Source organism: Haemorhous mexicanus, chromosome 3 (assembly GCF_027477595.1).
Source record: "Haemorhous mexicanus isolate bHaeMex1 chromosome 3, bHaeMex1.pri, whole genome shotgun sequence".
NCBI lineage: Eukaryota > Metazoa > Chordata > Aves > Passeriformes > Fringillidae > Haemorhous > Haemorhous mexicanus.
In genome coordinates, this window is record NC_082343.1 from 114,524,104 (window position 1) to 114,538,668 (window position 14,565).

The 14,565-nt window shown below is 42.1% G+C and overlaps 1 protein-coding gene across 1 annotated transcript in view; it reads right to left on the minus strand.

Moving 5' to 3' along the window:
• PKHD1 (PKHD1 ciliary IPT domain containing fibrocystin/polyductin) overlaps positions 1-14,565 on the minus strand; it is a 235,897-nt gene that overhangs the window by 127,979 nt on the left and 93,353 nt on the right. Inside the window, exons 37-39 of the mRNA XM_059843088.1 lie at positions 4,064-4,271; positions 2,755-2,900; positions 796-990 (exon numbers count right to left, since the gene is read on the minus strand). Coding sequence (XP_059699071.1) covers positions 796-990; positions 2,755-2,900; positions 4,064-4,271 — 549 coding nt within the window. The remainder of the gene's footprint in view (positions 1-795; positions 991-2,754; positions 2,901-4,063; positions 4,272-14,565) is intronic.

Sequence of the window (14,565 nt, forward strand, 5' to 3'; positions counted from 1 at the left end):
CCAGGCATGGTGACCTTCCCATCATCCAGATCCTGGCCAAGGCTGCCTTCTGCCAGCAGGGAGCCCGGACCCTCAGTCAGTGATGGAGATGGCAAAGGTCCCTTCCAAACTAAACCAAACCAAACCAAACCAAACCAAACCAAACCAAACCAAACCAAACCAAACCAAACCAAACCAAACCAAACCATTTTATGATTCTGTGAGAGGTACAAATGTACCTTAGGAAGGAAAAATCCATTCAGCACCCTTAAAACATTCTTTGAGCCCACCTAACTTGCCCCTACCACCACCAGTCTTCAGAGCCCTCACTGCCACTTCCACAGAGATGGATTTGGCACTTAACAGTGACAAAGTCAAAAGAACTTATGTTCCTTAACCTCTGGGCACTAAAATTAAATGTTGGCCCCTGAAACTAGCCAACCCTGAGTCATTGTGCTGGCTCATTGAAGGGGCTCCCTCATAGTGTCTTGGGTTCCCTCATAGTGTCTTGGTGCATTTTTGAGCTCCCTCATAATGTCTTGGTGCATTCATTTCCAGAGCTACTCTCTTCTCCACCAAAAGAGCAGTGAAGCATAAAAAAAAAAAAAAAAAAATTTTAGGAAGAAACCAAGATACAAAGGAAGTGAAGCAGGTGAAACCACTCTGTCATTTGGGCTTAGACTAGAGGTGAAGGGATTTTTTTTTCACATTTAACAATTCAATTTGCCAACTGACTCAAGAGCCAAGCAGGATTTGAGGGTGCCTGCCCCAGCTTTGGGCAGGAGAAGGTGTGTATCTCCAGCGCAGGGAGCTCACCTGCCATCCAGGTGTTGCCAGTGACAGTCAGGGCACTGCAGTGGTGCTGGAATCTTTGGCCCATGCGGCGGAATTGGATCCCCTGCAGCTGGAGCCGTCTCTCCTGGCCCTGGAAGGCCTCCACAACCACCACAGCTCCCAGGTCCCGAGAGCCCAGCTGCCTCTCACTTCTCTTGTACAAACACCCAGAGTGACCTAGGACACAACTTAGGGAGAGCTGTGAGTGCACCCTCCCTGTGGGGTGAGATGTGCAGGGAGAGACCATCCCCCAGTGAGACTCCAACTCCAGCAGGGATCTGAAACATGGGCCCAAGGCAACACAGCCAAACATTTTTGCTGTTCCTCAAAATAGGCATGGCTCTTTCCCCAGAATTCTGGACATTATGGAGGGAAATATATCAAAACAAGCAGGAAGCTGTAGTTTTATGTCTTGGACACCTCCTTGGAGTTAATTTTAGATAATTGTATGTGTGAGGAAGAGGGATTTGACACTGATTTCTCTTAGATGAGGTTCTTGAAAAGGAGATTGGGCATGGATGTACAGAACTAAATTGAAATGAGGCATTCTGGTTTATTTTTTTAAACTCTGTTCTCCTGACTCTCCCTACAGATGGATGGGGAACTGTTGCTGCCCACAGTTTCAATACAAGAATAAAGATTAGGGAGAAATTCTTTGTTGTGAAGGTGATGAGACTCTGGCACAGATTGCCCAGAGAAGCTGTGGCTACCTCTGGATTCCTGGAAGTGCCCAAGGCCAGAGCTTGGAACAACCTGGGATAGTGGAAAATGTCCCTGCCCTTGACAGGAGGGTGGAATGAGAAGATCTTTAACTTCCCTTCCAACCCAACCATTCCTGGATTCCACCATATGACAAAAAATTAAATTATAGGGCTGGGTACAATTCCTGAAAGACCCTTCCATGGGTGTGAGATATTTTGCTATGAGATTCAGACTATGAATGTGTTACTTGGGCTTGTTCAGTGGAAGAGCAGAGGAGATCTCAAATTCCAGCTCTGCCTGCTGAAGCCCAATAATGCTCATTTTTCTTTAAAAGAAAGTAAATTACCCACAAAAAACACTGCTCACTCCTCCTCTGGTGACTCCTCTGAGAAATCCTCCTATCCTTTAACTCAAATAAAAACCTCAAACAGTTAGTACGTTTCAGAGCCTATATTTATGAGTTCCACACAAAATGGACCATAAATCCATGAGTAATATAAGCAGCTGGCTGCTGGATATTAAATGAAGTCTTGTGTCACAGTCTGAAAGCCCAAGGCACCTTTTTTTAAAGGAAACCTTACACCTGGGTTGCCAGATAACCTAACTCTCCTCACATTATAATCACTGTGTCTGATTCGGCTTCTTGAATAGATGGTGTAAATCAGGAATCCACCTGTCAAACTCCACAGCATTTCATACAGGTAAAACCAAAGGAGAACTGAGATATTTAACAGTTTTTCACCAGTGATACTTTATGCATCACCTGTTATTTTTTCCTTGGCAACCCTAAACATTAAACAACATCTCAATATTTTACACTAAAGAGTACAAACAGCATTGGGCTGTTTTGTTTTTCCTCCTTCTTAAAGTGACTAAATAGTAAACACAATTAAAAATTTAATATATTATGTACACTGAAACATGCTTTCAGAAGATACTTTTTTTTTCTACACCCTTAGGCTCAGGCAAAACTAAAGGGTCTTTCCCAAGATGGCTTGAAACAACAATGTGAAAATAATACATCTGAGATATTACAATGAAGTGCAGTTCAACTCCCAAGACTTCACACTTCAATGTCAAACAATGTTTGGAAAGACAAACTCTCTTTCCTGGCATTGGAATTATCTCAAAGTTATCCTAGGAAGAAAGAGTTCTAATACACAGTGAGGCTGCCACAATGGGATTTTAATGGAGCAGTTTTCCTCCCCAGTACATTTCTTTGAGAAAAGACCTCCTCACCTGCATTTGCACACTGCCTGAGGTGGGACATCCTCTCCAGTGTGACATTTCCTTGAACAACCACCCTTCTGCTGATCAGTGCCACCACAGCACTGGAAGGCAGACCTTGGCCATTGCCCCATCTCTCTCCAACACTGTGGGGGTACCTAACAAAAGACAAAAAATATTATCTGCACCTGCCAGATGAAGAGAATTATGTTTATGATTACTTGTTGTTTATGCTTATGACCATAACCTCCCAAATTCTGAGCTGGATTCAGTCCTTTTCTCAGTAGGGAGAGTGGCACAATCAGTGCTAGATAGGCTTTTCCTTGTCTGATGTTTGCTTTCATCTTTTTGTTTCACAAGCTCGCAAACCTTCCTTAGATTATGTATGTAATATATACTGTGTTGTGTTATTAGGAAAAGGCTTTTCATCCAGAGGGTGGTTGAGCACTGGAACAGGCCCCTCAGGGAAGTGATTACAGCCCCAAGGCTGCCAGAGCTCAAAAAACCATTTGGATTGCACTTCCAGGCACATGGTGGAGATTTTGGAATTTCCTTATGCTGGGTCAAGAACTGGATTCAATGATTCTTGGGGGTCTCTTCTAATTTAGGATGTTCTATGATTCTATGAGATTTACAACAATATATTTCAGCCTTTGAATTCTCTTCCCAAAACAGGTTTGGGTGAAAACCATCAGGACTTTTTCCCTCAAGCCCAAATTATTTCTGAAAATAATATGCTTTATCTTCCTGGGCATTGGAGTTAGGTTGCCTCCAGATAGATGATGTAAGAAGTGCAGTTTTCAGTCTGTCCAAGATCTCCATGCACAATAGATGAAAAAAGTGTAGGGCAGTGAAATTAACACTCATTGGAAATATAAAAGCAAATTTCCATAGCAAAAAAATTCACTTTGAATGTATTACTTAAGATAATGAGTCAAGAAGAGAGGATTTTTTTTTTTTTTTTGATACAAGTCATACATTTCTTGTGAAAAATACGCATTTTCTCAAGGAATTGAATATGCAGGAAATTTCTTTGTCATTCCTATACTGACACCACTGGACTTTACTTGCCATCAGTGTTTTCTGCTTCAAAGGTTTTCTGAGTTCCAAGGGGATGATACAGAATTTAAACACAGAATTTAAACATTCAGGATTGAATGTCCACTACCTTTAGGGGTAGTGAGGAAGTGAAATATCGCTGGCCACCTTTATTAAAGGGATTTATATAGTTATTATGTCCCACAGGGAACAGCAAATCCTGACTTTGATCAAATTTTCTCCTTGTTTAGCTCTCTGCTATAAAAATCTCCTGGAAGGATACCTCAGTGGTGCTCTAAGGTGCAGCTCTGTGCTGTTCACAGACTGGATAACAGCCACTTCCTCCTGCTGCTGTGCATCTCCAAGGCCTGAAATTCCCACCAGGATTTCATCACCAGGTTGCCAATCAACAGGTTCCTGGAGCACCAATCGTGTGTCACTGGCATTAGCTGATGATTTCAAGTGTGTGAAGACTACTTTGGGCATCCAGCCTGAAAAGAACAAGGGAAAAAAGAAGTTTAAAAGAAAGTCAATCCACTTAAAAAACAACCAAACAAAGAGGAGTAGCATTCTCCTGGTTCAAGGCTGGGTTGAACAGGGCTCAGAGCAACCTGGTCTCATGGGAGGTGTCTCTGTCAATCACAGGGGGGTGGGATGAGACGGTCTTTAAAGTTCCTTCCAACCAAAACCATTCCATAATTCAATGATTCTATGAAATCTGTGTATAACAAGCCCCAGCAATGAAAAGCCTTGCCCTATAACCCTCCTTTCTTCACTTAATGAAGTTTGCTTTACCTTTTGACATTTCCCTCTCAGGCTTTGGAAAAGATTGGTCCAGTGAGGTCCAATACACTGAACACCATCAGGGGAGAGCGTGTGCCTCACACATCCACCTTTAGAATACTTTTCTTCCCTCCCTTGCAAGAGATCATCATTTACCTTTAGCCCACAGCAAGTTACTGTCCTCCTTGGTCATACTGCAGGAAAGTAATAATAGCAGAAATCTCTGAGTGGAGAGGTTGCATTCAATAAATCATTTTCAAATTATTTTAAGCAAACCTCTCTGTCCATATCCTGTTTCACTTTCTTGTTGCTTATACTCCAGTGTCTTCATTACTTCTATAATAGTGTCTCAACTATTTCCTTAATGAAGATGAAAATAAGAAGTAGCACCTCCAAGAAAATAAATTCACAACAGAATCACAGAAGGATAAAATCTTTATACTCTTTTATCTTGACGTATAAGTGAGCACCTGCTCTGTGTGTCAATGATGGGCATCTAAACCTGAGATATTTCACTATTATTGCATTTCCTTAAATCAAACTTGAAATTTCTCAACTTCCAGCTTAGAAAATCTCCCAGACATCCTTCATTTATGGTATTTCAAACTCTTTTGGAAGGCATCAAACATCTCCTGCTGTTCAGCTCAGCCCTGCAAGGTGCATCTGGCTTTCTATATCCTATTCTGGGCTCCTCAGGTCAAGAGAGGCATGGAGCTCTTGGAGTCCAGTGGAGGGTGATGAAGATGATGAAAATGATAAAGGGACTGGAGCATCTCCCTGATGAGGAAAGGCTGAGGGAGCTGGGGCTGTTCAGCCTGGAGAGGACACACAGCTGAGAGGGGCCCTCAGCCCTGGGTGTCCCTGTGTGCAGGGAGGGCTCAGAGCAGGGCCCAGGCTCTGCTCCAGGGCACAGCAATGGCACCAGGGGAACGGGCAGGGACTGATCCCAGCAAATTCCACCTGGACAGGAGGAAGAACTTCCTGTGCAGTGACCAAGCACTGAAGATTGTCCAGAAAGGCTGTGGAGTCTCCCTCACTGGGGATATTCCAGAACTGTCTGGACACAATCCCATGCCCTGTGCTCTGGGATGACCCTGCTGGAGCAGGGAGGTGGCACCAGGTGACCCACTGTGGTCCCTTCCAACTTGACCCATCCTGGGTTTCTGTGAAACCAATGCAGAAGATGAAATGCAGTAGGACACATAGGACACTGTAGGTGTCAATGGAACCAGCCTGGAATGACTCTCTAGCAGCCCCCAGAACATGTGGACCCTGCATCCTCAGCATGTACATCATTCACCCTACAGCTCTGCTTCTATAGGGCCACGATGTTTTCTAATGCAGACCTAGGCAAAACCCACCTTACACTATTCACAGACACTGACATCAAAGACCTCATCCTCAAAACAGCTCAAAAAAACCCTCTTTATACCATCCTATGTGCATTCTTTTACCAGCAGCACTCTCTTCATTTTTATTCATTTACCTTCTTCCACCGAGCAATTCTCATGAATTTTTAGAGCTGGCATAAAAGCCCACAACTGGCAGGAGCCATCTGCATGTGGAGCACTGCACAATTTCTCTCCAGCTCTGGACATTTTGTTTCTGGTGTTGATTTGTGTGCCTGTGTTAATGTGTGTTCTCATGCATCTGTGTCCAGACACACAACTGACCCCTGTGGAGTTCATCTGTCACACGCACTCCACAGCAGCCCTGCTGGGCAACAGCTCATGTCACTGAGGAGTGGGAAACACCATTCTGCATTCAAAACATGCTCCAATGGAAAAAGGGGTTTTTTTCAGGCTTTTTTCCACTTTCAAGCTCTGACTCAGAAATTTTTACCAAAAATATTCTCAATTTTTTGGGGCTTTTTCTTTTAAAAGAATATTCAAGGCATCCAAACTTTCCCCCATTTCCTTTATTTCCTTTTCCTTGTTTTTCACCTCTTACTGTGTTCAGCTACCTGTCTCCCATTCCACAGTTTGTTCTACCTTTTTTCATGATGATCTAGGTGGGGTGAGATATTTCTCTACAGGTTCAAAATTTACTTCCATTCTCCAATAAGTTCAGTGTGGTTTTTTAAGGAAAACCAAACCAAACCAAACTAACCAACCAAACAAGTTCAGTAGATCCCTCTTTCACAGAATCATAAAATCATTTAGATTAAAAAAGACCTGAGAGGCCATCAAGTCCAACCATTAGTCCAATCAGTTCTTTCCTGTCTACCACCAACCATGTCCCTAAGCACTACATTTATCCATTTCCTTGCTTCCCATTTATATTCCCACATACAACACCTCCAGGACAGAATCTCCTCTACTTCCAGCAGCACAAGGGACACACAGGATATGGTCAGAGACCCTTTCTGGTCTCAATCAGGGACCATAACTGAGGCTTCTCTGCCCTAATTATAATATATTCCCCTTGAAAACAAACTCTATTTTGAATAAAACATGCAAATTTCATAAAACAACCTTCAGTGGTTTGGGCTGTGCAACAGGTAAATAAATCACCTGTTTGAGAGGAAAATGTTTAGAAGACCAACAGCTGTGGAGTATTTAAATTATTTCTTCCCCCAAAATGTACTGTGAGCAGAAACACTCCAAAAGCTGAAAAATAAATGAATCTGTATAACTCCTTAATTATTGAACTCATTTTTAATAATTAATTAAGTACAAGTTGGAAAAAAACCCCATCTTGAGATCTAAAGCAGAAGTGACTTCATGTTAAAGGTACAGGACAGAGCATTCAGACACAAAAGGTGTTGCAGGCAAGACAAGAATTGAGCACTTTACTCAATGACTTAACAGAACACCCTGAAACACAGAGCAGAGAAGAATGGTGCAGCCTAGAAATGTAAGGGACTTGAAAATTAATTCCAAATTAATTAATCACAAATAATAAGACTGAGAATATCTTGGCATCAGGACTCCAGTTATACTTCCTGTTAGAAGCATAATGTGGGCTTGCAATCTTTTATGGACCTGGTAAAATCATTAAGAATATTCTGATGTGTACAATGCCACTCTTGAGGAAAAAAACAGTATAAATTTAATTTCCTATGACCTCTAACACAAAACGTTTCATAAATCAGTGTGGGATGATATGTCACTTACCTAGCTGGTTTCACCCAGTCCTAGGTAGTGACAGAACAAGGAGAAAAACTTTAAACTATGAGAGGAGACTTTTAAATTGGATATTAGGAGGAAATTCCCAAGTCAGAGGGTGGTCAGGCCCTGGCACAGCTGGCCCAGAGAAGTGTTCAAGGCCAGGTTGGATGGGGTTTGGAGCAACCTGGGATAGTGGAAGGTGTCCCTGCCCATGGTAGAGGGTTGGCATTAAATGAGCTTTGAGGTCCTTTCCAACTCAAACCATTCCATGATTCTAAGCTCAACAGGAGATGTGAATTTGACATTTACAGAAATATCTCCAAGTCACATCAAAACTGAGCAAACCAGCAAAGTGTGTCATGGCACATACTTCCAGGGTCACAGGAAAATCTGTCCACAGAATGCAAAATATGCATTGTACTGGGACTTGTAGGTTTAAACAAATTAGACCATTATTTACAGTCCTTTGATCACAAAAGATATGAGCATCATTTCTTCTTCCAGGTGCACAGTGGGTGACTCCAAGGTCACTGAAAACTTTATCTGAGTGTTTGATATTCATCTCTGGTCACCCAGCTTTGAAAGCTGAAGCTGCTACAGTTGGAAACGCTGAAATAAAGGGGTTTGAAAGGAATTACTACAGAGTAAGGAGAGGCTGCTGCAAAATGATTAGGAAACAAGTCCTGTAATCAGTGGGGAAAATGAGCTCCTGGGGATCCTACACAATTTGAATCACCTGGAGGAGTTTCTCTGTCCCACTGCAAGTACAGGAGAGCTGTCCCCTCATTCAGACCAGGGACTGACCCAAAGTGACTCAGAAAACACCTGAGAGGCCAAGGAGCCTTGGAAACTCTCTCTGCCCTCACTTTTGGCTGTCCTAAAGAGGTACACGTGGACATGAGGGGATTCACAGACCTGGGCTCCCTTTAGGGAATCCCTGATTCCATCCCTAAGCACAAGGCCAGCTTCTCTGCCAACCTTCAGCACTCCAGAGCACAAAGGGAGGGAGGGAGAGGCCAAAAAGCAGTGCTACTGATCTCAGCTGAGAAAGGCACCTCCACATCCCACTCCTCATCACAGTGGGAAATTTTGCTTCAGACAAAACATCTTTGAAGTCTCTCTTTGTGAGACCATCTGCAAAGCACCCAAGTAATAATTTTACACATTCTTTGCACATTTAGAAAATATCACCTCTTACCCACTGCCCTAAAGTGTGTCCCAGCTTCCACTAGAAGAGAAACTTGGATTGACACTGATCACCAAAGGAGGTGCCTAATTTTTAATTTATCTTTTTGCATTAAACCAAGGCCCACCATGCTGGAGGGGGTGGAGCTTGAGCTTTATGGTTCTTTCCAATCCAAACCATTCCATGTTTTTGGGTCAGGCATTCCACACAGGCAGATAGGTGAGGTCAGACCTAATGGGAATCTCTCCTCTGGACACAGACAAGTCCGACCACAGCACTCATAAAGAGCCCATGGCTGGATTCTTTATGCCATGGAAACATGGCTGAGGCCTCCACAAGATAAAATTATTAATCTCATTGTACACAGGGGAAGGTGTGGAGGAGATGAAAAAGGGTTAAGAGGCTTGTTTGGGGTAACACAGGAATCTGGGGATAAAGTTGGGGAGGGTTTCCACTGAGCCAGACCAGTGCCTCAAAAAATAAAGTCTGTTTTCCATCTAGAAATAGTCCAACACCTCTGAAAATCAACACTTAGACTCTTCCAACAACTCTTCCAAGAATTCCAACAACTTAGACTCCTGTTGGAATATTCAGTTGTTCCTCACTCCTCAGGTATAAACTCCAGTGGCAAGATTCCTGCAGCTACTGGAATGCTTTCTCACTGGAAAGGGAAACTGAATCAGTTTAAGGAGATAAACTCAAAGGCAGGTAATTTGTCCTGGTCCAAGAGACAGACCAAAATCAAAAGAGGAGGTCACAGCTCTGTGAGTCACCTCCAGCTTTCTGTCAGGACACCAGGAAGTGTTGATATCTCAGTTACCTTTTATTAACAATCCACCTCCTTCCAGGGAATAACTTTCCGGACAACAATTCTTCTTCTAACTGAGACTGATCCATTCAATTCCAGCTTGTCTTGAGTAGTCACAACCTGCACACTTCTGCTCCTGTTGTAAGGTACTTCTGCCTTTCAAACATTTCTATTTGGTTACATGAATTTCACTTTAAATCTACGGCGGTCTGAGAATTTACATGACAAAATGATGAGGTGCTTTCATGGAAAACAGATGTCCCTGACCTGAAAACAAGAATTTTTGGAGTACATGTTGTTACCTAACTTTAGACACCCTGGGAACCTCCTAACCAAGCCTGACAGCAAGCAGTGTGAGCCACATCCAGAGTCAGGCAGAGCTGGAGAACAGGGTTTACACATAGGACTGTTGGTACAAACTGGAATCTTTTAATGGGTTTTAAGAGAACTGGTTCCAGTTCTAAACCTGCCATGGATCTGTTGGTCTTTCTCCCAAAAGTTCTTTAAATGTTTTTTAAAAACTTCCCCTTTTATTCAGGGGGCATCAGGGTTTGAACCCTTCTCCTCTGACACTCAGGACCATGCTGCATCTCGTTTTCACTTCTACTTACCAAAAATTAATTAACTCAGTTGTGAACACACAGTTGTTTAGGGTGTTGACAAACTATAAAGCTCTTTTACACCTCCTGACTGTTTATTGGCGTTTTAAAGTTGAGGTAATGAGATCCCTTTATTCCTCAAAAGGAATTTACGAGAACTGCAGGGCTCAGACTCAAAATCTACTTACTGGGAATGTACAAATTACACTGCAGATAATTTGTCAATCTGTTGTAGCTATACTGTAAATCTTTAGTGTAAATTGGAATAGGAACTTTCAGTTTCCAGGAATAAAGTGAAAAGAAACCTATTTTCCTACCTCCATTAAAAAAAAACAAACACAAAAAACAACAACAAAAGAACAAAACAAAACAAAACAAAACAACAACAAAAAAGAACTTTTCAAGAGAAGCTAATAATATAATTCAATGGACTACAACTGTTTTGGGGTGGTCAAAACTGTTATAGTCCATTTTTTTTAATATAAATTAATGGAGGGGGTTTTTTTAATATAAAAAAACTCTTACCTATGGCAGGGACTGAAACTAGAAAACCTTTAAAGTCTCTTCAAGCCCAAACCATTCTTTGACTCTAGGATTGTCTCTGGTAATAAAATACAACACACTTTCCTGCAGCATTTCTGGTCTCAGACTATTTTAGGAATATAGCTTCCTCTCCATTGTCATAATCCCTTATTATTATTCCCTTTTCCTGACCCAAAATGCATTTCCTAATCAAACTTAGCTTGGCCATTCCTAAAATTTTCAAATGTCAACGTGATAACTGGCAGTACTGCCATTGGAAACTGGTGCTTCAGGAAAAAGTTGAGTTTTTTACATTATATTTTTGATCCACGACAGACATTTTGCTGCTGTTACTTCAGTTAATAAAACAAACCAGGAGAATAATAATGGATTGAATTCTTCAAGTTAAAAGGAATAGAAAATCTTTCAAATCTTTTCCAGGAAGCCTTTTTAGTCAGGATAACACAAAGATGTGCTGCTACAGCTCTCTATGGCCAAATGGATCTTCAAGTGTCAGATCTTTAATTAAGGACTAGGAAAAAATATTTTATGAACCTGGATTTTATAATTTTTTTTACTTAATATCACAGCTACCTCAGCTCTTGCACTGACCACTCCAATCACTGGCCATAAAGGTTTTGTTCCAAAAAGAGAATCAAAAAAGGAGAATGAAAGCTGCTTTCCTACTTTTTCAAATGTGTTAAAAAAACATTTGCTTGAACTGTGAGCTGTCAACCCTCTGGACTTGAATGTTTCCAGCTATTTTTGCTCTCTGTTAATTCCAGTCCTAGTTATATTTCATAAGAATTTGTATGTCTTGAGCTTAGTTTGCAACAAGAGGAGTTTGTCAGGGTTTTGGTTTTTGTTTTTGGGTTTTTTGGTTTTTTTTTTTGGTCAGGGTTTTGGTTTTGGTTTTTTTTCTAAGATGCTACACATCTTAGAAAGACAAGGACATCTCTGCCTGGAACTGGGAGTTGCTTTCCCACCCCTGTTCAGTCCTGCAGGGCTCACTGCTGTGTGTGGGCAGCTCCTGGGGAGATGCAGAGCAGCTCTCCTGCCACAGCCACTGCACTGAGCTTTCCATCCCCTCCCGAGGTGAAATAGAAGGTCCTTTCTGATTTATAACTGTCAGCCCTTAGGACACCCAAGAGTTGATCAGCTCTTTGACAAGAAGCTGCAGCAGGACCACAATGGGTATTTTAGGTGGGCTCAAATCATAGTTTGGAATCAGAGCCAGAGGATGGTTTGGGTTGGAGGGGACCTTGAAAGGTCATCTGGTCCAGCTGCACTCCTCCTGCTGAAGGAGCAGGAACACCAGCTGGATCAGGCTGCTCAGAGCCCCATCCAACCTGATCTTGAATCTCCTCTCAGTGAGCAAAAATGAAAAATGTGACATCATCTGGACAAGAGGACAAAAGGAATAACTTTTATTTTCTGGGAGATAGCCTTGAAAGTGACCTAGTCCTGCTGAATGTTTCCTGATCATGAAACTGCAGTTTTCACTTAAAGCATTTCCACCTCAATATCTTTCAACAGCACCCTGGAGAAAGCAAGGATTTCTGGAAGTGTTCAAGGTGAGGCTGGATGGAGCTTGGAGTACCCTGGTGTAGTGGAAAATGGATTTGGAATGAAATGGGTTTAAGGACCCTTCCAACACAAACCATTCCATGATAATAGGATCTTACTGAGGATTGTTGCCCTTTTCTAACAATTTACATTGCAAAAAATGTTCCTTCCCTGCATGCTGTCCCATAAATGCACAAATTTCCAAACTTTCCCTTTAATCAGAGATCCCCCAGTCCCTTTTAAAGTCACACCAGTCCTGAAAACATGGGGAAAGATATTCCTGCAATGCCATTGCATAAACCAAAATCTGTCCTCCACACCTAAAATGAGCTCACAACCAAAGGTGCTGTGGAGAAAAAGGTCTTTAGACAGAGCCCAGGAACAAAGAGCTCCAGCCATGGCAGCCAAGGACAGGGGATCCTGCAGGGAGCTGCAGACAGCTGGTGACATTTTGTGTGATTGCCAGATCATCTCCCATGCTGCTGTGGAGTCAGACAGGGCATTTCTCCCTGCAGGAGTGGGAATGTGGGGCAGCACAACCATTGCCAGGCTAAGGCCAGCTCCCTGTGTCCCCAGAATGGGACAGAGGAGAATTCAGCACCAGGAAAAGTGAGGGTGAGCCCAAAGGGAGGGTCCCTGCCTGGCTCAGCCTGCAGCTCTGTGGAAAGCCAGGGCTGCCTCCAGGCCCTTCAATTTGCCAAACTTCTCAGAATCACAGAATCATTCAGGTTTGCAAAGACCTCCAAGGCTGAGTCCAACCTGTGACCAACCCCTGCCTTGTCAACTAAACAGGAGCACTGAATGCCGCATCCAGTTTTTTCTTGATCACCTCCACCACCTACCCAGGAAGCCCAAACTTCTCAGCCTTTCTCCTCTCTAGGGTGGAAATTAACCCTGAATTTGCTGCTGGGTGTTCTCTTCCTCCAGCCAACGACCTGGGTTTTGTTGGCACCAGAATTAGAGGCAGTATTTTGATGTTATATTTGAAAGTTTGAAGGAGGAAATTATTTAATATATAATATGCCTCCACATTTGTAACAACCCACAGGCCTGCACCCTGTCAGGAATCACAAGGTAATTATATATAGGTATATTAGCTATGGTCTATTTATATATTCTATTCTATCCTGTTTTGTTCTAGTCTCTTCCAGTACATAGTGTGTATGGTATTATATTGTATTAACATCTTTACTACCTCTATTATATTTATTTTATAATATATATTAGTGTCCATCTCTCTGTCCCCTTTGTTTTTCCCAGTAAGATCAGCACTAGAGCACGAATCAACAGATTTAAGCTTAAATCAAAGCTAATAGATGCATTTCTGTTAGAAAGAAGGGCAAACTGTGAAAGACACAGCAGCTTGCCCTGAACCCAAGTCTTTTTTTTTTCTCCCCCATCTGCTAGGTCTTTAAAATCTAATGGTCATCTTATATTGTGAGTAAGAAAGTGAAGGCACAAGTCATTGTACATTAGTTACTCCATGGGAAGTGCCTAAGTGCAGTTTCTTACCCCTGGTGAACACGAGGGGATTCAAGGCAGCTCAGCCTTCTGTTCCAGAGCCATCTGCTTTAATGCATCATGTTAAAGTCAAGGTCTTAGAGAGGAAAAACACTGTCACAGGAGGAAAAAAGACTCCTGAATCCCTACACAGAATAACTGGCACCAAAGGAAAACCAACCTATGGGAGCAAGTTCAGGAAATCAGAAAGTTCAGGTAGTGAAAAATAACATTTACTGAACAGATGCATTTCAGTAGACTAAAAAAATATCTTTTCTCTAACAGATCTCTGCACCCTATCTTGAATCCCCCTGCTACAGATTTTTTTCCCCTTATTTTTTTTCCCCTAGGAAGCTTTTCTTTTTAATATGTGAGTAAAGCAGAACAAATTCTCTCATGTTGTCTATGATCTCTTAAACTCAGCACAGATACATAACGCTGCCTAATGGAGGCAAAGCAAGAGGCATTTGATTAAATGTTTGATCTCTGGAGGAATGCATAGGCTTTGTAGAGCACAGTGAACAGCTCACAAATATTTTGTGTTTTATTATTGATTAAAAGCAATTAAAATTAATAATTGGTTCAACTGATAAAAAATACTCGTTTTTTTTTTTTCCTGAGCTAACCCTGAAAAATTATCAGATTGCTGTGGCTGCAGAGAAATCTGGGATAGAAGTCAAAATGTAATTTTCTCCATTGCAAATGCAAGGA